Genomic DNA, 24,963 nt, shown 5'->3' with positions numbered 1-24,963 from the left:
AAGGTGCACTTAAAGCAGTCTTAAATGCAAGTGACAGCTCAACTTCATGTCAAAACATTTTATGTAGGTTTTTCCTTTAATTTGTCACCTATCTTAACATCATCTCCACTCAATCAGCTTAGCACTATGCAGCAGTGACATCTTCAGCTGTCAGGGTATTTGTTTGTATTTCTTTCATCAGAAGTCAAGCATTTGATGAATTTCCATCCCATTCACTTTATTATTGCTAATTCAGAAACGTACACTAGGTCAAATGTTTTTTTTTCTTCTTTTGCTAGACAACAATTTCACTGAGGGTTTTCTCCCCCCCACTACAGACCTGTACTTCTCTTTGCCCAAGGCGTTAACAAAAGAACAACTCTTGAAAGGCCTTTAAATAGACTCTCTAAAACTGTCGAAGCTTACCTTGGCCTTTTACGCAATAAAATACGTCTACACACAGACCACTTCAGCTTGAGGCTACATCCTACACTTGGAGTGCGAAAGGAACATGATTTCTTTATGAGCGTTTATCGGGCAGGAAAGACACTGGGACATGAGTAGACAGAAAACAAGGCAAGGTGAGGTTTATTGAAGAATTCATGACAGTTTCTTTGCTTCTGTGTAGCCCTCATGACAGTCTTTTGTTTAAACACAGTGATACAAGCACTTTTAAGTAGTCAGGAATCCGAGCACCTGATGTAAAATAAAGACTCTTTACCGACCACGAAAATGTGCTTTACAGTGACGAAATGGTCTTATAACTCAGATATAAAGAGAATAAAGGCCATCTTCAACTTTTGGCACAACAAATAAACATTCTGTTGAGAAAATCACAGCCATTTCTCTTGTTTTTTAGTGTGTCAAGTTTTTACTACCAATATTTGGTATCTGTTCAAGTCTTTTTATTCGTAGAAACCTAAAGACAGCAGAACAGATGTAGTGAAAAAAGGTAATCACATATAACATGTAATACATCACTGCATTTTGGGTTGGATTCATTCATTCATTTGTTGATTTTTGGGAAAACAAGCACATCTTTGGTTCAATGGTCTGTTTTTAAGATGCACAAATACTGTTGTAAAGCAAAATACAGCCAAAGAGAGGCAGGAAAGCTGCGTAGAACTGTATCCTACATATCCGTCAGCAGCTTTTCAAATGATATGTAACACCCGCTGAACTGTTGAGAGAATCCCTGCTTTTCAGAGGTGACTATTTCTCTATTATGCATGAGAAGTTTGGTGCAAACTTTAACAATGTCACCTCAATTACCAGAAGAACACTTCCCACTGACAGGGAGCGTCAGGCTGGATTTATCAACCTATCAAACCTTGTGTGAATTAGCCGCTGTAGCTTAGCAAAAGTCGACAAGTGCTCTGGGTATATGCAACCGAACAGGACTGATAAACATCAACACATTGCATTGTCTGTCGAATGATATGTCCACTTGGACCGAAGTTTGGGAATAAAAACTTTACACTGAAACAGACACAAATGTGTCAACACAACTTGTCACCAAGGACAGGAAGACTGATAGATGCTGCGAGTGAGTACTTTTTTTTTTCATGATAGAATCACCTTGGTTTTATTGTAAGGGTGTTTTCTGAAAGTGAAGTCAAGCTCAGGACTGGTTTGCTTTCAATCAAAACCGATGATGGTGAGTCAGACACGGAGGTGGTATAAAAACAATACTGAGGAGGGAGCCAGGGACATCACTTTGAACTCATATACACTGTCTGTCCATACAGTTACTGCATGGAGCCAGTTCACTGCACACTCTGTACATAGACTGTATTTATTAACCAGTATTAGAGGAGACTCAGCCCCACTGAAAAGAAAACTCAAGTGTTATTTAACTGCAATGCATCTGCAGGTACGTGTTGTCTTGAAATCTTGAGCCAAACAACACCTACTTCTGTTTCAAAATGACAGCAGAAGTTGTTGCTAGCTCTGACAAAAACAACATTGTCGTACAGACTTATGGAGCAGAAGCATGTGATGTACATTCAGATCACTCCCCCACCTCAGTCTGTTATTCGGTGCCTCCTGGGCAGTGTGAACTCTGCCTCAGTGTCTGAACATAGCGCTAAGTCGAGGCGCCACCGCGGTCAGTCACACAGGAAACTGAGAAGGCAGACAACCTCACATCCTGCCTTAGCTTTGCTTGGGAGAAACACTTCCTCCTCAAAAGCGGCAAATGCAAGTACTAAAGATGTCTCATGTGAAGGCAGCAGGGTGGTGCTGAGAGACGAGATGCTGTATATCTGCTGAAACTGAAAGCCTGATATGGCAGGCGTGTGCCCAGACGTCTGCAGTGGAAAGAGAAAAAGAATACTATCACAATGATCTTTGGAGGGAAATTACATTCACAAAAATTCAAGTGAATAAAGGGAAATAACAAAGCAATGTAATTAGCCCAAGGCCAAGTTTCCATCACAGACACAAGTTCAAACAAAACAAAAACAATGTGGGCTCCACTCCAGGATCATACACACTGGTAATGGCTATAAGTTGACCCTGAGGTCCAAAGGATTGTTTGCCAACAGGCACCTTCTGTTCACTACTTTTGTAGTGCTACTGGTAGTAAACACATCAAGGCAGTGCTCAGAAAAGATTCGCAGAGACAGACGTAGCTCTCACTTGTGTCAATCTAGAAAAATTCCCCTGTGATTACCAAAAAGATTGGAATAGTGAAGGATGATGTGTATCTTGATCTCACCGTCAAACCGGCAGTGAAACAGATGAGAAAGAACAGCAGCTCTGATGCACTATGGGAACAGTCTGTTTGCTAATATAACCGAAACCATCCTCCCACCACTCTATTATCTGCTGACAAATATCACGTAGACTTTTCCCATACAGTCTGCACGTCTCAGGTCCAGACATCACATTTACAAAATGTTCTTGTACAGCAGTACAACAATGCAGTGGAGCTCCGCAGCCTTCAACAAAGCAGTCTCCATTTGTTCACTTCAGTATCTGCCTGTGTGTCTGCCCAGAGCAGCCGGCCCCCTGGTTACCATCAGGGCTTCTTGGCTGCAGTTTTGGCTTTCCCGTTGGGTCCTGTTTTGATCTGGGTCATCTCCACATCTGTCAGGGCGTCAGGGGGAAGGCACGAGCGCATGCGTTCAATGGTCCTCTGGTAAGCTGCCCTCTCCTGCTCCAGAGAGCGAATCATGTGCTTCATTTTGCTCTCCCGAGAAAGGAAGTTCTCCACGCTCGTCTCCAGCGTCTGAATCTTCTGCCGTGCAGCCTGGAGGACACGCACACACACATACATTGTGCCAGAGTAAATACAGAGGCTGACATTTGGAAACAGGGTGAACAAAGAAACAGATGTTACAGATTCTGATAAATCAACTTCACAAAAGTACAATCTGATGTACTTATGTTTTAAACCACTTGGTAAAGGTTGTAGTAGCAGTTTTCTTACACCATAAGGTTTAAGAGTCAAGACATTTGTTTCCATCACCTCAGATATGAGAACAGCTCCATACCTCTTTGACATAAAATAATACAAGTACCGTCTTATGTGACTCTACTAATTCTTCTTCTCAGATTCACACATTACTGAAATGACAGGAGTCTTTGGAGAACATACAGCTCTCAACCTCTTTGTCTTGCTAACGCTACCATTGTGTTTTTAACTTAGGTTTTAGTGCCATCTATGGGTAGACTGAGACACTACCACTGACTGATGGACTACTATCCACAGTTTCATTGCCTTAAAAATGACAACAACAAAAAACATTTACCTAAATCATACACCAAACATCATATTTTAAAAGTATCCCCACTACGGTTTAGGTGACAGATCTGGAAAGCGGTCTAGTTGAAGATTAAAATGTAGGTTTGATCTTCCCCTAATATCTACCTGAAGTTTCTCCAGCAGGTCCATGTTCTGTTTCTTCAGCTGCGTGTTTGTCTTCTCCAGTCGGTCGAGCCGGTCAGAGTCATCAGGCAGCGGTCCGGCATCTAACAATTCATCCTGCAGGACATGATACTCCACTTCGTACGCATGCAGCTGCTTGGAGATGTCCATCTCCACTACCTGGTATTCAACAGGACGCACAGTGAGACAGATGCCAAGAAATGACAAGTTTATAAAAGTATTGTTTACATTATTTTGCATGATTCAGCAAAATAAGCCTGCATGAAAGGTTTAACAGACACTGGTAAGTTAGGGAGTTTTTGTGTTTTTCTTATTGTCAACAAAATGGACCAACCAAAACTACTAATGAATTAATCCTGCTAACAACTTTAAAGCCTGTTCTGGAGAGACCTGCCCTGTAAACAGTTAAAAAACAGACAACTGAGCTACAAGGCTGCACTGAATGACATGTTCCTTAAATACAGTGAACGTGGCTTCTGTATTTAAATGTGAATCAACTTGGTAATACTGGCAATACTCACGAAAGCACCTTGTATTGGAGTAATATTTGCTATAACTACAGTGCAGGTCTGTCTCCAGCTATAACAGGAAATATTTAGCCTTTTTTATGAATGTAGATATATGGGCAGATTCTCACATAATTAGATATTCAGTATGAGCACAAAGGCTGGGAAAGTCAACAAAACTAAACTGGTTGTTTTTTCTAGTCTTTTCATTGAATTTTCTAACAAAACAAAAATCGACAATACTGACATTATATGATTCGTCATAATCAGTCGTTCTTAAAGCCAACTACTGAAAGAAAAACTATTTTTCAAATAGTATACTAAACTAAATGCATTATTTATGAAGGTGGATAAACACGCAGCAGCACTTTTATCAAATGAGATCAGAGTTCCCCTTGTTTACAATGTCAGATAAATTCTAGACGTTTTTAAATGCAATAAATCTGGCAATAAAAGCTCCACTTCCATCTGCTCTCCTTTCCAGGCCAGATTAATGCAGAGCAACTGGCAGTCACTGGCGTACTTAGCAAAGTAGTTTTCTAGCTTAATCTTAAAATGTATTCACTTTAACTAAACTACAAGAATAATATTGTCTCTTCTTACATCTTGGTTAGGAAGAATATTTGACCTTTAATAATGTCCTACCTCGAAACACATTTTCCATCATCACAGTGATCAAAGATCTTTCGTCTTTCAATGATATCAAAGCTGCTGGAAGTGGCTGATCATGCACTGAACATTAGCTTTGCACGTGTTATAGAGCTTAATAATCCAGAAGTCAACTGCAACTGGGTTTCCTAAAAGTTCCCTTTCTGTACCTTGGCAATAGTCTGCTCCATCTGTGTCTGAGTGAGGGTGGGAAGTGTAGTTTTCAAGTAGTCCACGATGCTCTCAAAACTGTCACACTCCACTATCTCCCCCTCATGGCTGCTCAGCAGACAGAGGGCCACTTTAAAGATCACCTCAGTCCCCTGTGCAAACACGAAATCTGAAAAAAAAGACAACAAAAGAACAAAAACAGGCACAGCAATCAATAATCTAATGCTTTACATTCTTTTCCCTTAAACTGTAATTATTAAATGTCAGCCATGTTTCAAAGCAGAATTGTGCACTTAAACAGCTGTGTGTGAGCAAACAGAGAGGCCATTATTCTAAAAAAAAAAGTATATGTATACATACCAAAGATGCGGGACACAAAGCCGAGGGGGAACTGCGAGGCGAAGAGGGTGAGGAACCACGGCGCTGCGTAGAGGCTCGGGGAGATCTCGTGCTCCTCGAGGTGATGGTAAAGGTCACGGTGGTAGTCGTGCAACAGCCTGGAGAGCTGGTACATCTGAATCTGGGGATAACACAGCATGCACAAAGAGATGACACAAAACTCAGGTTAAAACACGCTGGGTCAACACAAACTGGTATATCTGGATCTGTAGGAGACAAAGCAGCCCAGCACAACATAAGAATCTGGCACATTAACCTTTATCCAAGCACAGCTCCTTAACTCGTGTTATTTTACGAACTTGCTCAGGCACGCATTGAGGCCAGGCATTCAATGAACTCTTTACCAATATGCTGCAGTGACAAGCCCGGCACACAGAAAAGAGAAGCAGAAGTTAGCTGGAGCTAAAATTAGTCTGTTATCACTCTAACAGTTTCCTGACAGTTACAAGTAAGTCAGCAATACCTTTACCTCCTGAACCAAAGAAAATGGCGCAGATTCCTCTTGTCTTTGCAAACTCTGGATTAGTCTTACAAGAAACGGAACTGCAGTGAAGTGAAAGACCCGAGAGGCTTGGCTAAATGGTTACCTGATGTGGATTAAACATTACCACGCCTGCTGATGCTTTAACCCAAGTGGGGTCAGCTGATGTTTAACTGAAGCTAACAGAGCAGGTGTGGTTTCACTGGGAGGTGGAGACACTATGCCTCCTGTTTGCTGTGGCTGACTAATAAAACCCACACAAGCAGCAGGTAGTGAACTCTAGTTTGATTGTTGCTCATACACTGTTTCAAACAAGCTGGAAACAAGTTTTACATTTGTGTAAATTTGCATAGATTTCTGTCCACAGTGTCTTCTTTGATGCCACTAATGATGGAACCAGAGTTCAAAATGTTTAAATTGCATTCATATTTTTTTTCCAAGCAGCATCACACATACAAATGAACACCAATTTGTTCTGGTACACGGTGTAATTTACCTCTAATTTGACCTTTTTGAAATTCAATATTGGTGCAACAAGTAATCAAGCCTAATCTGGAGCCCTTAATTATCTTTTAGGAGTGAAATGCAGCAGACATTTGTAGCTAAAATGCTACCACACAGTAATTACCATGCTCATATTTTAATGGCAAGTGGTCAGTCCACCCACTCGTGTACTGACCTGCAGGGAGACCATGTCGGGTCTGTACTGCCGCCTGATGCCGAGGTCATACATGAGGAACTTCAGCATGTCGAAAGCCTGTTCTTCGCTCATGTGGAGCAGCAACACTCCGGCCACAAAGCTGATACCCTGACAGTAGCCAACCTGTGCGGTGCAAATTAAAAAAAAATAAAAAAAGACATTCACTATGTGCAGCAAATTTCACGATGATCATCACAGTACAGCCTCAGAGTGCTGCACTGCAGGGAAAGCAAAGAGGATTACAGCTCGTACCTCTGTGTCCAGCAGAGAGTAGGCTTTCAGCAGGTTGTAGAGGGAAAGCTGCCCAGCACCGAGCTGGGCTGAGAAGTACTGGTGTGTGGGGAAGGTCCGGCCTAAAGAGAGAGACAAGTGGGAATTTTTTATTTTTATTTTTTTACATCTATGATCTTTAAAACATGACAAGAAAAAGCACTAGGGAGACTTTTTAAGGAGAAATTTGCAATTTTTTTAAGGAAAAGAAAGCAAAAGTTCCTAAAATTCCTCCACACATATATAATCCTAAATGTATTTCACACGCCTAGAAACTAAACAGTGAAATACTATGAGTTTACTCTGTTCTCAGTGAGTGTGGGGACCCCCTTTTTACTCACCTAAATCCACCAGAATGGCATGTTGCTGTGCAGTGAGCTGCTTGAGCAGGTCTTGGTAGGGGGTGTCGGGGGCGTGCTGACGCTGAGGCAGTCTGTGATGCAGCCGGTGCTGATGGGAAAGGAGCAACCAGACCTCCCCACGCCTGCTCTTTGGAATCCCTGCACACAAAGAGTAAAGCCACATGTGTTCATCCGGACCGCTAATAAAAAAGAAATTTATTTTAACCCTCTGGAACCCAAAATCTGTGTTTGAACGGCTTGTCATCTTTGCCAAAATCACATCATTTATTAGACAAAAACTGTAAAAACACAGACAGTCTCTGGATTTTGAACTTTCCTTGAACTATGCATCTGTGATGTGAGTTGGAACCGAATTTGAGCCTAAAATCCCTATATTACATTAAAATCATGATTATTCTATGTTTCATTTAAAATTTCTCTTAAAAAAAAAACAAAAAAACAATTAACTCAAGCTAGATTCGGTAGAAAAAAAAATAAAAATTGGCGCTTCTTGGTGCAACCTGAAAGCTATCAGTGACTTGGCTGCAACCAACAATCATGAGACAAAAATTCAGGGACTTTTTCAACTGGCCTGAACTGCAGTATGTGTTTACACAAAGCAGATATGGGTAAGTCTGGAAACACATCAAAAATGTAATTAGTAAAATATCCAGTATGTACAGTCACCTTTTATTCAGGACTGGTAACATCTGTGGGCACTTACAACAATGCAGTGATGTTGGTTCTTTTTTTTTTTTTGTAACAGTTCTAAAATAAAAAAAACGGAATTTCTTTTCAATTTTTTAATGATTTACAGCATTATAAGTGCTCTCCTGTGAAAAACATGTTTCTGAGTTTTCTCTCATTCTAATCATGGTCGTTCTGTTTCCATAAAGGTGTAGGATTTTAAACTGCAGTGAAAAATGAGCACAGAGAGAAAAACACAACAGGAGCACAGAACACCCAGAAGTGCTTGGGCTGCAGAGGGTTAACGTTTTCCTGTATCATGTTTATCTATTCATAAAACTCTGTGTTCCAAGCTATTTATGTAGTTTATTTTTCTTTATCGCACTTAATTTTGTTTTGTTTTTTTGCCTTCCTGTGCTCACACACACACACACACACACACGCACACGCACACGCACACACACAGCTCTTACCTTGGCAGAGTGCGCGATACATATCCTCCTTGTCTTGTGGGACTGTCGTTCTGCCCGGGGCTGTCAGTTTTCTCTCCCACAATGCCTGCGCATCTTTGGAGCACTGGCTCACTTCCTGGTAGTTGAGCTTCATCTTGCGGATGTGCAGCTCATCTCGGCTCGCTGCAACACAATCACCAGTGTAAAAACACATGAGAGAGCACATTAAACACTCTTCTGTCTATTCAAATTCTCTTGTCGCACCAGAAAATCAACACCCAAGGCCAACAATAGGAAAAAAAGCCTCTCTGTTTTTGCTTCTGTAACAGGGAACGTAGCAGACTAAAAGATGTCACATCTGAGAGAAAGGGTGGCTATAGACCCTTGCACCTTTAATCTTCCCTCACTAGTTACCATGGAAAGCCTACCACATAAAAAAACAAGCCACAATACCCACAGTGACACCAAATATCCAGTCTTATTATGATAGATACATGTAGAGGCTACATCAACATAGTGGGGAGATGGACAAAGGATAAAAGAAACACAAACACCATCAAGTATGATTGTCCCTGAACATGCAAACAAAAGAAGCTGCACTGAATGAGGATAATAACCAGCCACCAAAATCATGCAAAACATCTGCCTTGATCCCAAGGGTTCCTTTTATATTGCTTACCTTCTATTGAAAACAGTTATTCACAGTTAGGTCCTCAGACCAGCATTGATGTCATAGTAACAGACAAAGGGAAAGACATGTGTTGGTGTTCAGAATAAAAAAGGCTACACATAGCAGGTGCATCCCATGGCTAAGAGAGAAAAAGAATCTCTCCTTTCACTCATCGCTTTCACTTACATGAATGTGACCTGCTGTTTTTATGTTCATTGCACTACACATACACACAACTTTATTATCATTTACAAAGTGGGGCTTACTTCATTTTAAAGTTAGCTCCATGCACCTAAAGCTACTGATTTCATACACGTTTGTGCATCTGCATGTGTTACAACACCAAGACTTCCAAATTTAGCTGCGGTCAAGATCCCCAAACCAATATGGCAACATTTGACTCCTCAAAATAAACTAAAATGACAGTTTAAAGAGCCACTAACTCCAAGCCTTCTATCTCTGTCCACGCTCATAAAACTTGAGTTAAGAATCGCAAGGCAAGACTTTACGTGTCAGAGCATGTGGTGACTGTGAAACTTTGATGATAAGTGATTTATTACTGTCGTAAATATCTTCGTGGGAAGACGAATCTTAACAATAACACCCAGTGTGAGCAGATTTCAGCGATGGACTTGTGACAATTTATAAATATAATCAGACATAGCGGATAAAAAAAATGCAGAACACATCAAAGACTAACAGACATTGTGTTCTTTATATTTGTCATTCATGTAACTGAGAAAGGATTTATGCGAGGCCAAGTATCATACTTTGTATTCAATGTAGAGAATTCTACTCACCCTCGAGTCTCTGGTTCTCCTTCTCCATGCGCAGAAGTAGGATCTGTTGGTGAATGGCAGTCTTCCAGAGGGCCCGGTAGTCAGCTGCTGTCTTTTTAGGCCTCTCCTTAGACAAGGGGTCACCTGCTGGGGGCAACAGGTGACCCAAAGAGTCCAGAGTTGAGTCCAAGGCACGTGGTGAGAGCGGCAACAGCTCCCTGGCATCTGATTGGTCTGAAACATCCAAACAGAAAATACATGTAAAAATAGATATTTTAAGTTATTTTTTGAAGAAATTATACACCAAATTATTTTTTTCTACAACAGTAGGCCACATAATATTATCAATCATTTCTGTAACTCTATAGAACCTTTCAGCCTCTTTTAGTTTCTGTTTTTAAATGTAATATTTAGTGTGTAGCTCTGTCTCGCTGCTCTCGTCACAACAACGCAGGGGGCAGCTGCTTGCAGCAACAAAAGCTCCAATAAACCCAATGTAAATGCAGCTGACCGGGACCAAACAAAGGGGAGCATTTCACAACTAAAGAGACAGACATTGTTCTTCGGAGTTGGAGAGAAAACCAGTAAAAAAATTCTGCACGTTCGTTTTCATTCATCAGAAAGATTTCTGTTGATTAATATCTCTGCTGCAGCCAGAATTTATTTGCAAACACAATGGCTGCCACAAACATGTTTCACTTGTTCCTGGGAAAAATCTGTATCCACAAAAAAGCAACACTAAAAAAAAAGAATAAGTCAATCAAAAGCACTATTTCATGATCCTTGTTTGCCAAGACATTGTCAATACTCAATTTTAAGCTCTTTTACATTATAGATTTTTCTACATCTTTGCACACTTCATATCTTCTGCACTGCATATTTTGCACACTACACATTACAAGTATTTCTTACGATCTCGCTCTAAGTCTTCAGTACATTTGAGTGCTTCTGTGAATAGTTTTTGTGCTAGAATTTTTTTATGTTTATTGTTCGATGTGAGTCTTGACTGTGATTGTAGCTGCTGTAACAAAGTAAGGTTTGTTCAAAGGATCCATTAAGAATCTGTCTCTCTCTTTTTGCTGTCTATTATGCTAAAGGTAAGAAACAGGTAAACAGATCACTTTCTGATATGAAAAGTTAATTAATTTCTTTTTCCTTTCAACCCTTCTGGCTTAAAAAAAAATCTGTTCCAAACTGATAATTTTTCAGAGGAGAGTTGGCCCTGCCTGCCTTGCACTCATTTCCTATGCACTTGTGGATTATTCAGAGCTCATTCATTGGGCTTCATGTTGTGCTTTGGCTGAAGGATTGTGTTACCAGACCTGTGTGCTGCATGGATGCAGGTGGCTTGTTCACGGGTGACGCGACCCTCAGGAAGATCTTCTGTCTCCAGGAGACCCTGCGTGGGGTCGGAGGGAGACCGCTCAAAGAGTCACTGCTGCAGCCAGACAGGGTCCTCTTCCTGCCCTCCCCATTGCTACAAGAGAAGACAGCAACGTCAAAGACACCTGATTAAAGACTCGGGTGTCAATTTACACCAACACTCTTTCAGCACCCTTATAAATGCAGGCACACACATCCTTCATGTACACACAACAGAGGCAGCCTCAGACGAGCTTCTCATCGACAAACTCTCTCGGTGTGATGAGAAGCGGTCAAGATGAACCTTAAACACACAGATGTAAAAACATGTGCCGGCCATCGACTGATTCCCGTGTTAATAAAGCACAGTCAGTATGTAAAGTGACAACAAACATCAGCCACAGCCAAGGCGCATGCATGCTGGTTCGTCTTCTGGAAAAGAAGTTGCTTCAGTGAGCAAAGAAGAAAAAATGGTTAATAGAGGTACTTAAAAACTTCACTGCCTCATGTAACTTGTGTTTTACATTTATAGAGTCATAAAATCCAGGTTTAAAAATTCATACCTGCCAATCCAGTGATGGTGTAAAAACGAACTGTGAGAAACACTTTTGTAGACTTGGCTGGTGCTGAGCTAAATACTGAAGCCTTTACTTTACTTTTTATAATGATTTTATTTCTTTTTTTTCCACTCAAAAGGAGATTTCTCTAAACAACCATGCAATGAACAACTTTGTAGCACAACATAATGAAGGTAGCAGCAGCAGAATTTAAGAAAATGTCGACATTTTTGGTTGTTTTACTCAGGCGGTTTCATTCAACTAGATCTAGGCCCAAAATTGTTTCACTTTACAGCAAAAAATAAATGTTTCAGATGTCCCCAGAATATGTCTTTCTATCTTACAGGTCAAAATCCTGCTAAGATGGCTCATTTTGCCATGACAGTCTACCAACTGGTTTTATCCACTCCATGACCTGCTGCTGTCCACGCACCCTTCAGGAAGAAGACTGTCTCTGTGTTTGTGATTGACAGCGCAGAGAAAAACTGTTGACGTGAACAAGTGTGTGAGACCGGGGCTTTCTATTGCCTCTAACTTTTTCTTTGAGCGATCATTTTACATGAAAATACACCCAAGTTCACAACACAGAGCAAAGAAGCAGCTTGGAAATGGCTATTAAGTGACTGCTGGTTAACACGTCGACTTAACAGCCTGTGTTTTAGTCGCTATTTTTATACTCGCTCTATTGTGATGCAACACAAGCAGCAAAATATGTAAATGAGAACAGCTTCATTGGGAATTCAGCTGTATTCCAATGATATGCACGCATACCTCCAAGTCTTTAACAAATACAGAAGCAAAAAAAAAATACAAATGGATTTTTACCATACAAGACCTTTACCACATGTAAATGGAATACTGGCACCATTCTGCAACTATCTACAGGAATAAAGCAAACACACTGTATCATGCTTCTTGTCATCTGTCTTTTCCTCTGTGATTTTTTGGTGAGATATTCTGCCTCACAAAATGTGAGCACTGAAATGCACATTTATTATATAATACGTTGCAAAAATATACACTATTTAAGTATCTGTTAATAAAGTTAGAATTTCAAGCCGTGCCTATAAAAGACCAAAGTCAATGAATGTAAAAATATATGTAGAAATGTAACATATAAAAAATATACAAATATATGTAAAAATGTAAAAATAGTACCACAAAAGTTTCATTAATGGCTCCTATAAAAGAAGGATTATATTTTTGTCCTTCATTAACACTTGGAACCCCAAAATTTGCCGGCCCCTTTGAAACACAATTCACCAAGATCACACAATTTATCAGGGTCAGAAACAGAGAGAATCTGTGGGTTTTTCACTTTCTGACGGTCCTTGAACTCTGTTTACATGGAGCAGACATGAGCCAAGCGTGGAAACACATTAAAAATGTCAAATATTTAGAGTGATTATTTAATTTTTCCAGTATGAATAACACCTGTGGACACTTAAAAAAATGTCATATGTGATTTTTTTTTCCTTTGGTAAAATAAATAATCAAAGGAATTCAGCTTTTAAAAATGATTTATGGCACTATAACTTTGTTATACTGCACAAAAGACATTTTCAGTCTCTCTACTTCTAGGCACGGTTGTGCTGTTTCCATAAAAGGTGCAGGACTTTATATTGCAGTCACAACTGATCCCACAGTGAGTAAACAAAATATGACGGGAGCAAATAACGGCCAGAAAGTGCTTTGGGTTAAGGAAACAAGCCTGTAGTATTTGTTATGGGGCTTCATAGTTACAGGAGTTAATAAGCTTGGTCAGCACACAAGAGCCTGTCTGATCATGTGGGCAAAGAAAAACAGGAAGGGCCCTCAGATTGAGACAAATGTCACTGAGACAGAAATTTTGCCCTTACAGCAGTTCTGGACAGCTTCTGCCTCTTTAACTGCCTAAAGTTCCTAACTTGGCACATTAGCTCTTATCATGTTTGCCTGCTCATCATAAAAAAAAGTCTCACTTGGGTGAAGTTATCTCACAGCACCACAGAAAGCAAACCTGCCTATGAGCATGTTGGCATATTCAGATTTAAATACCCGGCCGGTCAAGGCTTTTCAGCGAGCTGTCTTTTAAACCTCGGGGCAACTTTTGCAGAAAAAACAGTCTTGATCCTTTTGCTGCCCTCTCTAAGAGGATTGGACTGCTGTCAGGGTAAGAAATCCTCCTGTGGAAATGATACTTTACAATGGTCTGCTTCACCGAATCTCATTCATAATGCAAATGTTAACCTTTCCTTTCTGCCATCCTGACACTCAGACCTTGTCAACACAGCACTGACAAAGAAATCAGGAGGTTCTCAGGCACAAATGTGCCCTGATTTCTTGAACATGTCATATTAGCTAATTACCGTGTGCAGCTAAACCTTAACCGCAACCTTTAAATATATCATTGAGCTAAATTAGCGTGATGCTTACAGTAGAAATCCTGAGGCATCATGGTTTGCGCGAGTCAGGAAAGATGGTACAAGGGGAAAATGTAGTTCACAAAGGCTATAAATCTGGGTTAAATATAGCTTGCCGTGCAAAAAAAATAAAAAAAATCTTAAAATGCACATGCAAATAGAGTAAGGGAGGGGTGTATCGGCATCCCCTTCTACTTCTGGGTGAAACAGGAAGAGGGCAGGTCCAGCCACATGAGGACGGAGGGGGAAAAAGAAATAGCTGGAAAATATTTTTACTATAAAAAAGTTGATAGACAAGGTAAAGGTAGAAAGATACAGGACATTAAAGCTGGGTGTTAAAAGGTTTCAACAGCCAACACATTCGGCTACTGGCATCCCAGCAAAAAAACAGGTTCATCCCCCCTTTGTCAAGTCCTGAGTCTAAGCCAGGGGGACGGTCTGAGCACCCCCTCTCACCTCTTGAGGCTCCCACTGTCTGCCAGGGAGCTGAGGGAGCCCAGTGAGCTGAGGGAGCCCAGTGAGCCCTGGTAAAAGCTTTTCAGGAAAGTGGGGGCAGAGAAGGAGGAGGGGACGCTGAAGGAAGACTCGCTCTCCGAAACGCTGCGCGTTCTCGAAACGGCCACGGGACTGGGGCGGGCCAAACATGAAATGCCCACAAATAAAAACAAACGTTACACAAAAGAAAAGAGCTTCTGGTCGGAGCACAGAAAAAAACAATGAGGAACTTATGAGGGGTCAGAACAGTGACAGGAAACGTATGACTTGTTGTTTGAGAATAGTGGAGCAGGAGGTGAGGAGATTTTAGACTGATCAAAGAGCTGCAAATAGATCACATTGTCTGTGCAATCATCAAAAGGTCAATGAAGTGTTTAGTAAGTGCTGAAGTGTTTATTAAAAAAAAAAAAAGCAAAAAGTTGTAATTTTCTAAGCAAAATCAGCAAAATTTAGCATAAATGAAAAAAAAAAAGTGCAAAATTAACTCCTGCAGTATTAATAGAGATGCGCTGATCATTCAGTTCTCTCTTATTGTAAACTAGAAATGCAGCCACTGGTTGAGTTACCTGCTCTGCAGCAGCTCTGGGTTAACAGACTGCTGTCTGCGAAGCGGAGCCTGCTTGCTCTGGCTGATCGACTGGCCGTCGAAGGAGATGCGTTTCTTCACCGGAGGATGGCTGAAGGTGTGGGCACGCCGACGGAACTGCTGTCCGGCTTCCGGGTCGTCGTCAGAGAAGGCCGGAGGGGAACCTGGAGGGGAGTGACCAGGAGATTCCTCATCCTGCTGAGGAGGGCAGAATAAAATGGGGGAGAAAGATGTCAGTTAGCCTTTTAAAGTGATGCACATTTCTAAGATTTTTGTATGTAGATGGCTGAATTTTCTGATGTATCTGCCTACACAACTGAGTGACAGGAAGAAACAATGAATTAATGGTAAAAAACTGACGAGCCGAACACATGATCCAATAACAAATTCCCCTAAAATACACTGCATAGCTGTGCAGGCCGAAAAAGCCAGTTTAAGCAGGCAAAAGGTAATCAGGTTAATGTCCGCACACAGCTAGAAACTCTATTCCAGTAGCCCAAAACCACATAAAACACTCAATGACTCAAGTTACACATCTGCACTCACCTATTTAATAAAACCCCACAGCGAGACTCATTCCAACTCCACACTCCTGCACTCAGCGTTGCCTCATGCCTGGTGGTACAACTCCCACATCTATTGTATTCTAATGGACAATGTCCTGTGACTCACAGCATCACACACAATTGGTGGGGAGGACCTTGGTGACATGACTCTACACAAAAACCCTCCCATCATGCTTTGGGAGACCTCCCTCTTACGACCTGTTAGGACACGGGACATGCAGTGATATCTGTGCTGCTTCTTTCAATATGGGCCGAGAGATCTAGTTACCGTCACTTTCTTGAAAGTCTTTGCATCGCTGATCACATCGGAGATTGTTAAAGGTCGGTTCGTCATGCAAGTCATGCAGAAATCTTTGCCGACCGAATGGCTTAATAGTGATTTTTGGGAAACACTGACAAGATAACGTGGCTCAGATGAAACACTCCTGTAGCGCTATCTCCAATGGCAGGTTGGAGAAGACGAAGCCAGGACAAGCATGGCTCAGCAGATGCATAACTGGACATCCTGGCTGGGATTTCCTGCTTGCCAGGACATCGCATGCTGACAGAATCCCCACAAGACTACTTACTCACATAATAACAATGCAAACAACTTTGTCACACTGTTAAAAATATACAAAATGTGGCTGAGGCTTGATGTGATTGATAACAGGAAGGCCTCTTAGTGGTGCAAAAGCCGCCTGTGTAAATACTTTTTCTTGCACCTCATGAACTAAGAGCGCCTGTGTGATTGTGGCTACGAATGATCAAATTGATGTTTGAAAATCAGCATCAGGCAGCATTTGTAGAAAGTAAAGAGACACAGCAGCTTCATAAACTCCACCAATACTTGGAGCTGCTTCTCGAAGGCTGACGTGATTTTCCTCACTTGGCAGCTCACATTTCCAGTAAATCTAACATGACAGGATTGATGCAACATTTAAAGTAGGTCACATGACAGCACACGAGCAGGTCCTATTTCACACATCTGCGTGTTCAGGGCTTTGGGCTACACATCTTTAAAGGGAAACTTCACCGAGTTTACACATCAAAGCAGAGCTCAACAATTAATCGATTTCAAAACGAAAAACGCAATTTGAAGAAAAAAAAATAATCTGCAAATCACAAAGGCAGCAATTTAGGATATACGTGATGCAACGTGTCTGACCTGGAGTTTGAACCGTCGTGTGAATTCATGCCATGCACCGTGTTTGACAGTCACACTTTTGATGGTGGACTTGTGGTGGGGCTGTATCAGATGTTTACAGTGACTACTGTAGCTTGACTTTAATATATCGTAAATATCTGCAATATCTGTCAGCAAATCACAACTAAATATACTCCCCAAATCATTCAGAGATACTCTAGGATCCAGAGGCTGCTCCACAAAATCTAAAAAAATTATCTCAGGTGATTAAGCAGCACTCGCTGGGGTGGAGAACTACAAAATTGAAAATGTAAAAAAAAAATAAAAATCAGTGAGTGTGGAATTATAAAGAATGAAGGTATCAGAGCTCTGTAGCCTAAACCTAATCTCTGGCTCATTAGCAGAACTCATCCAAAGAGTTGACCAAGCTTGTGTTGCTCAAGTTGCGTTATGGGAAATGTAGGTTTCAGATTCAGGGAAAAAAGCATGGTTGGAATAAGAAGCATGAGATCTCTGCTTTGGCTGCATCTCTTTTGATCCCTAATAGACATTGTTTTCCACTTCTTTTTTAATCCTGTTTGGGTGCAGAGTTCCCACAAAGCAGGAAAGTGTTTAATGTTGCACTTTATCCAACAGTATAGACAACCTCCAAATTTGCAAAAAGTCACCTAAAGAGCAGATAAAAGGCATAATACTGGAATAAGCTTACTTTATATTCATTTTTAACTGACTGGCTGATTATATACAGATAAGCCCCAAACTATTCATAGTCATTGTGAATTTGAAAGTTGCATCATAGGAAATGTAGGTGCCAGATTTTTTTTTGTTTGGAATGTAAAACATGATATCTGCTTTGGCTGCATCTCTTTTGATTCTTTTTTTCTCACCATCCATCATGAGTCATAATGCTACAGGAGCAAAATGCAAAATCGGTGCAGTGGCCTTTAACGTCAACGTGACTGAGTCAGACGGACCGCATCGCACGTTCTCTCCACATTCTGCACAGCAGTAACACACTCAAATCGCTCACTGACAGGTCTGTAAATACATCCCCCACTGCTCTGTTCTGCCTTTTGCTAAATTCACCTTCATCATACGACAATGCAGGAATAATGCAGCGTATAGCCAAGTCCCCCAGTGAGAGGAGAGCTGTTAACAGCCATCCAGCGATTGACATTGATGAAAGTGAAAGCATGCTTATCACACTCTCCCTTTCCTGAGGACAGAGTTGGAAACTAACATGCTTTCAAAAGCCACAGGGTAAAAAGTGAGAATTCTCAGAGTCCCCCAACTGAAGCTCTGGGAATTCTCATGTTCTTCCTCAAGGACACTTACTCTTTCAAAACTGCTAATGCTTCCCATGCTTCCCAAACGGCCTCGCATTCGGCTGGCACCCTGGTGAGAGGTGATTAGACATATGATTAAAACAGTTTTATGCAACCGTTATTTTTCTATTCTTGACAAACATAAGAAAAAAAAATCTGGAAATCGAAACGAGCAAAAAAAAAAAGGCAATTGTCTCTTGACTTCATAACATTTACAGTGTCGCTGTCAGTTTGTGAGACAATAACAGATGGCAGCAGTGTTCTCAGATTGCCAGGATCCTTCTACTCAGGAATTATTCTGCTGTCTCACTGGCAGATATGGGTCAATCCAAATCCCCTGGATGACAGTGACACAGAAACAGCCACTGACACAAAGAGTGAGCGGTGAGACAAATAAAGGTACACGGCACAGTGGCTACGTTCTGTGTGGGGTGGAGAAAAGAGACAAAGAGACGAGGATAAACTTGGAAAAAGAGAGAAGTGGCTGTGATATTACAACAGCAGGGAATTAAATAATGATAAATCAAGGGCAGAAAAGGAAACCTGCTAAAAAAAAAAAAAAACCCTTTCTGCTATGACCCACCCTTGCAAAGATGTTCTCCAGAGAGCTGGTGAGGGAGGTGCGTGCTTTGTTCTTGAGAATATCAAGTTTGAAGCGACTGCTGGTGGCTGTGCCGTCTCCTGCCGACGAGCTGTTTCCTGCATTCTGTCAGAGAGAAGAAAAAAAAAATCACTTAAGCAATTAATCCACGGAACTGTAATGACTTTAGCTGAGCGGCTCCATGATACAAACTCAGTATTCGATCATGCGGTTAAGAATGCTGACTGATCCAACAAAACTGGAACTGTTGCTGGAGTTCCGCCATTTCACTGCTAATATTTAACATACAATCCCTCGAGCTAGATCATTCCAAAGCAATAATTCACAACTCTTTCACCCTTTAAATGTCAAGTTTTCCCCTCAGCACCTCATGGAATGTACAAGTGGTTCATTTTAGGTCTTAAGACCAAAACCATTATTAATTCAGATGGGAAGTGATAAATTTTACATTAAAAGGTCCCATTGTGTCCCCTTTCAGCAAATTAATTGTCCAGAATGTGTCTCTCAATTTTTCAGCTCAAAATACCGCAAAGATGGTTAATTTTGCCACGACTATATATTCCTTGGTGGTGGCTCTGTTCTAAACAGGCTGTTTCGGTTTCTGTAGCTATAAATACAGATAAGCTGCTGCTGTCTACGCCCCCTTTCAGGAAGAAGACTCTCTCCGCGTCTGTGACTGACAGCATGGCATCACTTCTAACTTAAAAATATTACCAAATCACAGCACACCCATTGTTTTACACTCATCTGTAGGGTGAGTTTGTCAGACAATGCGGTCATAAAATCAGTAGCTTAGATAGCTCAACTGGTTGAGCTGGCGACCCATAAATAGGAGCTACAGTCCTCAATGCAGCAGCTATGGGTTCAAATCCGGCCATTGGCTATTTGCTACGGGTCCTTTCCCCACTCTACTCTCTACTTACTGTCTTCATCTCTCCACTTGCCTATCCCAATAAAGGCCAAAAAAAAAAAAAAAATGTAGTCTTAATAGACTGCATTTCAGACAGTATTTTAGATCAATTCCATTGTTTCACAACTAAAGCAGAAAAAAAATGTGAAAATGAGATCATCTTTAATGGGATTTTCAACGTCCCACACCAATACAGTCCCCACAGAGCTCAGACCTGTGGGCTTACAATCAAAGCTATCAGTAACACATTAGCCACATTAGCTGTACAGTGTACTAACATTAAAGATTTTCCAATTGTTGCAGTGAACATTGCCATTAAAAATCAAAGCAATCAACTGGATCTTTACTTCCGTAGATGCTGGGAGTGCATGGAAACTCTTGCAGGCAACAGCAGAACATTTGTTGTGCTTTGCTCGTGTCCGAGACATTTTAGAGTTAGCAGATGCAGCTCAACAAAGTAAATTTGGCAGCTGATCATTCTGAATGGCTCGCCTCGTGAGCAGCGAGTAGTGAAGGGGCAGGATTATCCAAAGTTTAAGCGAGATGACCGCTGGTTCCTCAGTTCTAACAGAGCAGCAGAGTAAAATTCTTACTGTCTTGTAAAGCCAGAGGCCTGTCTAGTCATGGGCAGGCTTGAGAAATGGCAGAAGTAAACATCCTGATTTTCTAACAGCTTTTACTTCACACCTTGAGTTTATAACAACCACAAAACATAATAAAAATGGATTTTCACAGTATTGGACTTTTAAGACTGCAGCCTAAAAAACAGCTCTTTTAGCATCAATGCTGGCCATGACAAGGATCTTAATTTTAAAAGATTTCTTACATTCTTATGTTCAAGTATCATCAATAGACTGTGGCTTGTTTATTAGAAGTAAAGGCACTCAAACTGTCCCGGTATTAATCTCACTTCTCTGTGGTCTTGTCTATCTAAAAATGCTGCAGTATCAATACAAAAATCGAAGACCTTAGAATAACAAACCCTCGAAGGAAAAGAAATCCAGAGGCCTGAGACTACACCACTTGACTGAAGATATTTCAGTAAAAATGTTGTATCTTCAGTTCTTTCAAAAACCTCAGAAATCAGCCTCTGTTCTTGTGATATAAGAAGACAATTTTTGCAGGTTATTTTTTTATCTTTTTTTTTTTTTTGGCTATGATTTCTCCTCATCATCCGCAGCAGTTACCTGAGGGGCCTCTCCAATGTGGAGGTGGGATTTTTGTTTGGTTTCACAGAGCTGTCTCAGCTGGAGAATCACCAGCTCATTCTCTTCTTGGTCTGACCCAGGCTTCAGTTTCTGCAGATACGGACACACAAATACAGAAAAATCAAGCTGGGAAAAAAGCAATGCTCTAAAGCAGACGTAGCATCTGTAAAAAATGAACCGATTCTCCCAATCAATCACCAAAGAACTATTAACATGTCACTTGAGTTGCCAGCAACACAGTGTGCTTTGTTTGAGAAGAGCCAGCCCAACCTCACCTGAACTCGTTCAAAAATCTCAGCCTGCTCATTGTCAGTCAGCTGGGAGAGATATTTTTGGATGGCTAGCTTTGCTCTCGGTGGGTAGAGACCTGGAAACAGAAGAGGAAATAAGAGTCCTCCTTTATCTTGTCTTAACTCTGAGAACCAGACCACGCATCAATACATTCATGAGTCGAGCCGAGGAGGAGTGCTCGATGTGTGACTCAGTTCACGTGGCGTACCTTCAATCCTCTCGCAGAGCTTGTGTAGGTCATGCATGGGGCAGGCTTCACACAGCTGGATCGGAGTCTTGTTGCTTTGTAAGGCTGCTGCGGTGGTGAAAGCCTGCTTCAGGGTCAGCATTACCTCATCCACCTGAGACGCACAGAAAGACGAGCTGTTCGGCTTTTTGCACTTGCGTTTAGAGTAAAAGTCATTGTCATTTACATCACTTCTGTGACTCACCAAGGATTCGCTGGCACACTGGAAAACAAAGCACATGTACTGACTGGGGCCAGCCTCTGATTGGTCCCGACAGATGAATCCAAAATGATCAGTCTGCTTGATACCCTGCGGCAAAGACAAAGCACAAAGCAAACTAGAATTAGCACAGAGGAAGATGGGAATACTTTAAGATATTCAGTTCAAAATTACAGATGATAAAATTGCAACTAAGAAGACTACACACAGTGTTAAGACACTATAATGGCTCTTCTCCCTTTACCATTTTCCATTCAGTTAGTAAATGACCACCACTAAACACTGCATTATCTTTATGCAGGGTGTCTATTTAATGAAACTGGATCACATTTAGCACTAGAAAAAGGGACATATTTCTAAATCACTGATAAAGATGTCAATTGTCATAAAAAGCCTTTTGCACTGTAAAGATTGGCAATAGCACATGAGATGTCGAGAAAAAGTAATGTCTAAAGTTACTCTTATCTTACGGCTAAGACTGCAGTAGAGACACAAGAGAGAGGCTTTTAGTGTAAATACAGCGAGTAAAAATAAACCAACCTGACAGCAGGATGAGATATCTTTGAAGTTCTTCTCCAGCACCACTGTTTTACTGTCAGGACTTATGAGGTTTACTTCAAAACGGCCAACCTGTGAAACACAGAAGAACACGGTCACACGGATTCCTGCAAGAACACAAGCAGACGTACGAAATGTACTCCCACAAACGATGATATCTTCAATCTGTTTGTGGATCACGGATGAAACAGCAGGTAAAGGGTGTAACCGTGGTTAACTCACACCATTAAATTGCATCAACATAAAGATGACTTGAAATTTTATTTTTATTTTTTTAATTAATCCCAATTAACTGTCTCTCGGTTTAATTTCTAATCGTTCACATTTGAGTCATTGCTTCAGAATTAGATTTTTTAACAAAACAAAATAAAAAAAAGAGTCAATATTCTAATGTTCATTTTCAGTGTTTTGTGCTTGAGGTTGGACTGTACCATTAGCATTTGGGGGAGTCTGCTGCCAGCCATGGATCCAGTCATGCAGCCACATTATGTAATACGTCTATGTTGAGCATGAATAAAATGCTATACACATTATATTGTCTTTTAACATTAATATAATAATGTTGTCTTTACTTCTATTCATTTGTACATTCATAATTTGACCTATAGAGTAGATTTGAAGATTTGTTTGTTGTTACATACACAGACGCCATGTGGGTCAGTTGCAGTGGGTTGGGCAGCTACTCTTTGTTTATGCTAGCATTTGCTTTTAGCTTCTGTCTTTAAGTAACATTAACATACGGCCCCAAACCCTCCCAAAATAGTATATAGTACAAAATAGAGTAGCCTATAAATTACTGCATGGTCTGATGTGGACTCCCCTGGGTGCCATGGTACAGTCCAACCACAAGCACAAAACACAGATATGGAAAAAGAAAACATTTGGTCACTTTATATATTTTTATCAAAAATCTAATTCTAAAGCAAATATCCAAATGGGAACACTTAAAAACTAAACTGAGAGACAATTATCCATTTGTGAAGTCATGCTAAAAATGCATAATGAAATTTGAAGATGCAAATCGAACAAAGAACTACAAAGCGTTACACAGACCTTCACTGTCAAGTATGTCTCAACAAAAACCTACTATTCTGAGACTGGTTCAGTGACAGACATAAACAAACTCATGCACGCTTAAAATCAAGGTCAAAAAGTCTGCAGCAACGATTTTTCCCATAATTGACTGCTATGTAGAGCATCATATTGAATGTTGTGCTCTAGTTTTTAAAATTAGCTTCATGAGGAAATGGGCATGGTGCGTGAGGAATGGCAGCTGGCTCACGCTGCAGCCCGCATGTTTTTCATAAAGCAAGCGGCCTTGCCACTTCCACAGGAGTAGTGCTGCACTTACAAATTCTACACAGGAGTTACAGCTTTTTTAACTGAAGCAGTTACACAGGGCCGCGCCAGTCTGTACATTATAAATGCCAGTCCTGAGCACATAAAAATGATTTGCAGTAGCATGAGGCTCGGCGAATAAATGGAGGGAAGAGGGCTCCAATGACAAACAGCGCTGAAGCGGGCCAGCATTTGGTTTTCTGGTGTGACAGATGGATTCAAGTTCTTCGAGACATATTATGATTTAATGGTAGCAACTGAAACAAGACACACCCATCCTTGTCATTGACAAAGAGAGTATATTTAGAGTGCAGTAAATCCAGAGAGCATAAAACTACAACTGAGCATAACTGTGCATTACATGTTGATCGTCCACACCACATTCACACATAGTAGACATTCCTTTCATTATTACGAACTCAAATATAAATGGTCTCTTGGCCCTGGCCTGGCACTTCAGTGTACAACAAACCACAACTTAGTACATTACTGTTTTGATTAGCGCTTCTCATTACTGTTTCCAACCATCTCTCTGGGCTTGTGCAGTCAGATGGACAAAGAGATAAGAATCCTCTGAGTCGCCACACTCATTCTGAAACCAAGGCATCAGCAAAAGTACAGCACGATGACTTTACATGAAAATCGGTTGAGCTTGTCTTTATCAAATTTCCTCTACCTGAAAGAGCATAGTGCGGTTCTTGTCTGCATCAGACGGCTGAACGTGGTTTGGAGCGCTGGCATGTCTGCGTCGCGTGGGACCCATGATGACACCTTCCCCTGGCTTCCTCTGCAGACTCCCTGCCAGGCTGCTGCAGCGAGTGCGAAACTCCTGAGGTTCCTCAAATCCAGTGTCCTCCAGGATGCACTCGGGGAACGCTCCTCGCAAGCTGCTCTGACTGGCACTGCTGGTCAGGCCTTGACCTGGACCAGACACAGCAAAGATACGCTCAATATGTTTATTTAGATACCATTGCTGGAATTTATAGTGCACAATGTACGAGATGGATCGTTTCTACGTTTCACCATTGTGTGCAGGACCACCGTGCAACTAAATCAGTTGGACAGTGATATCACATAATCTTAAATTTTTCTGTTGGACGTTTTTCCTTCCCTTCCCCGTATGATGCTGGTAAAATCTGATGCTGGTAACTGCTGTTATTTTAACACTCTCCTAACGTCATTTTTGTGTACATTATATACATACATATGTTGTATCT

The 24,963-nt window shown here is 41.1% G+C and overlaps 1 protein-coding gene across 7 annotated transcripts in view; it reads right to left on the bottom strand.

Annotated features, from left to right (window-relative positions):
* Positions 1–540: 540 nt before the first annotated feature.
* The window catches only part of tbc1d4 (TBC1 domain family, member 4), a 33,318-nt gene continuing 8,895 nt past the window's right edge, over positions 541–24,963 (bottom strand). The window contains exons 4-24 of one of the 7 annotated variants that reach the window (XM_008281997.1): positions 24,423–24,667; positions 22,391–22,480; positions 21,836–21,940; positions 21,613–21,745; positions 21,389–21,480; positions 21,093–21,203; positions 18,978–19,100; positions 18,405–18,464; positions 15,358–15,575; positions 14,753–14,923; positions 11,298–11,452; positions 9,997–10,209; positions 9,206–9,208; positions 8,548–8,709; positions 7,388–7,546; positions 7,029–7,129; positions 6,756–6,899; positions 5,557–5,716; positions 5,196–5,365; positions 3,854–4,030; positions 541–3,232 (exon numbers count right to left, since the gene is read on the bottom strand). In XM_008281997.1, coding sequence (XP_008280219.1) covers positions 3,002–3,232; positions 3,854–4,030; positions 5,196–5,365; positions 5,557–5,716; positions 6,756–6,899; positions 7,029–7,129; positions 7,388–7,546; positions 8,548–8,709; positions 9,206–9,208; positions 9,997–10,209; positions 11,298–11,452; positions 14,753–14,923; positions 15,358–15,575; positions 18,405–18,464; positions 18,978–19,100; positions 21,093–21,203; positions 21,389–21,480; positions 21,613–21,745; positions 21,836–21,940; positions 22,391–22,480; positions 24,423–24,667 — 3,023 coding nt within the window. In that variant the 3' untranslated portion in view covers positions 541–3,001. The remainder of the gene's footprint in view (positions 3,233–3,853; positions 4,031–5,195; positions 5,366–5,556; positions 5,717–6,755; positions 6,900–7,028; positions 7,130–7,387; positions 7,547–8,547; positions 8,710–9,205; positions 9,209–9,996; positions 10,210–11,297; positions 11,453–14,752; positions 14,924–15,357; positions 15,576–18,404; positions 18,465–18,977; positions 19,101–21,092; positions 21,204–21,388; positions 21,481–21,612; positions 21,746–21,835; positions 21,941–22,390; positions 22,481–24,422; positions 24,668–24,963) is intronic. The other 6 variants (XM_008282011.1, XM_008282004.1, XM_008282029.1 and 3 more) reach the window with 6 other exon arrangements.

The sequence above is a fragment of the Stegastes partitus genome, unplaced genomic scaffold (assembly GCF_000690725.1).
Source record: "Stegastes partitus isolate 25-593 unplaced genomic scaffold, Stegastes_partitus-1.0.2 Scaffold7, whole genome shotgun sequence".
In the NCBI taxonomy this organism is placed as follows: Eukaryota; Metazoa; Chordata; class Actinopteri; family Pomacentridae; genus Stegastes; species Stegastes partitus.
The sequence above is the reverse complement of the archived record's forward strand: the minus strand, read 5'-3'. Positions and strand labels throughout refer to the sequence as shown.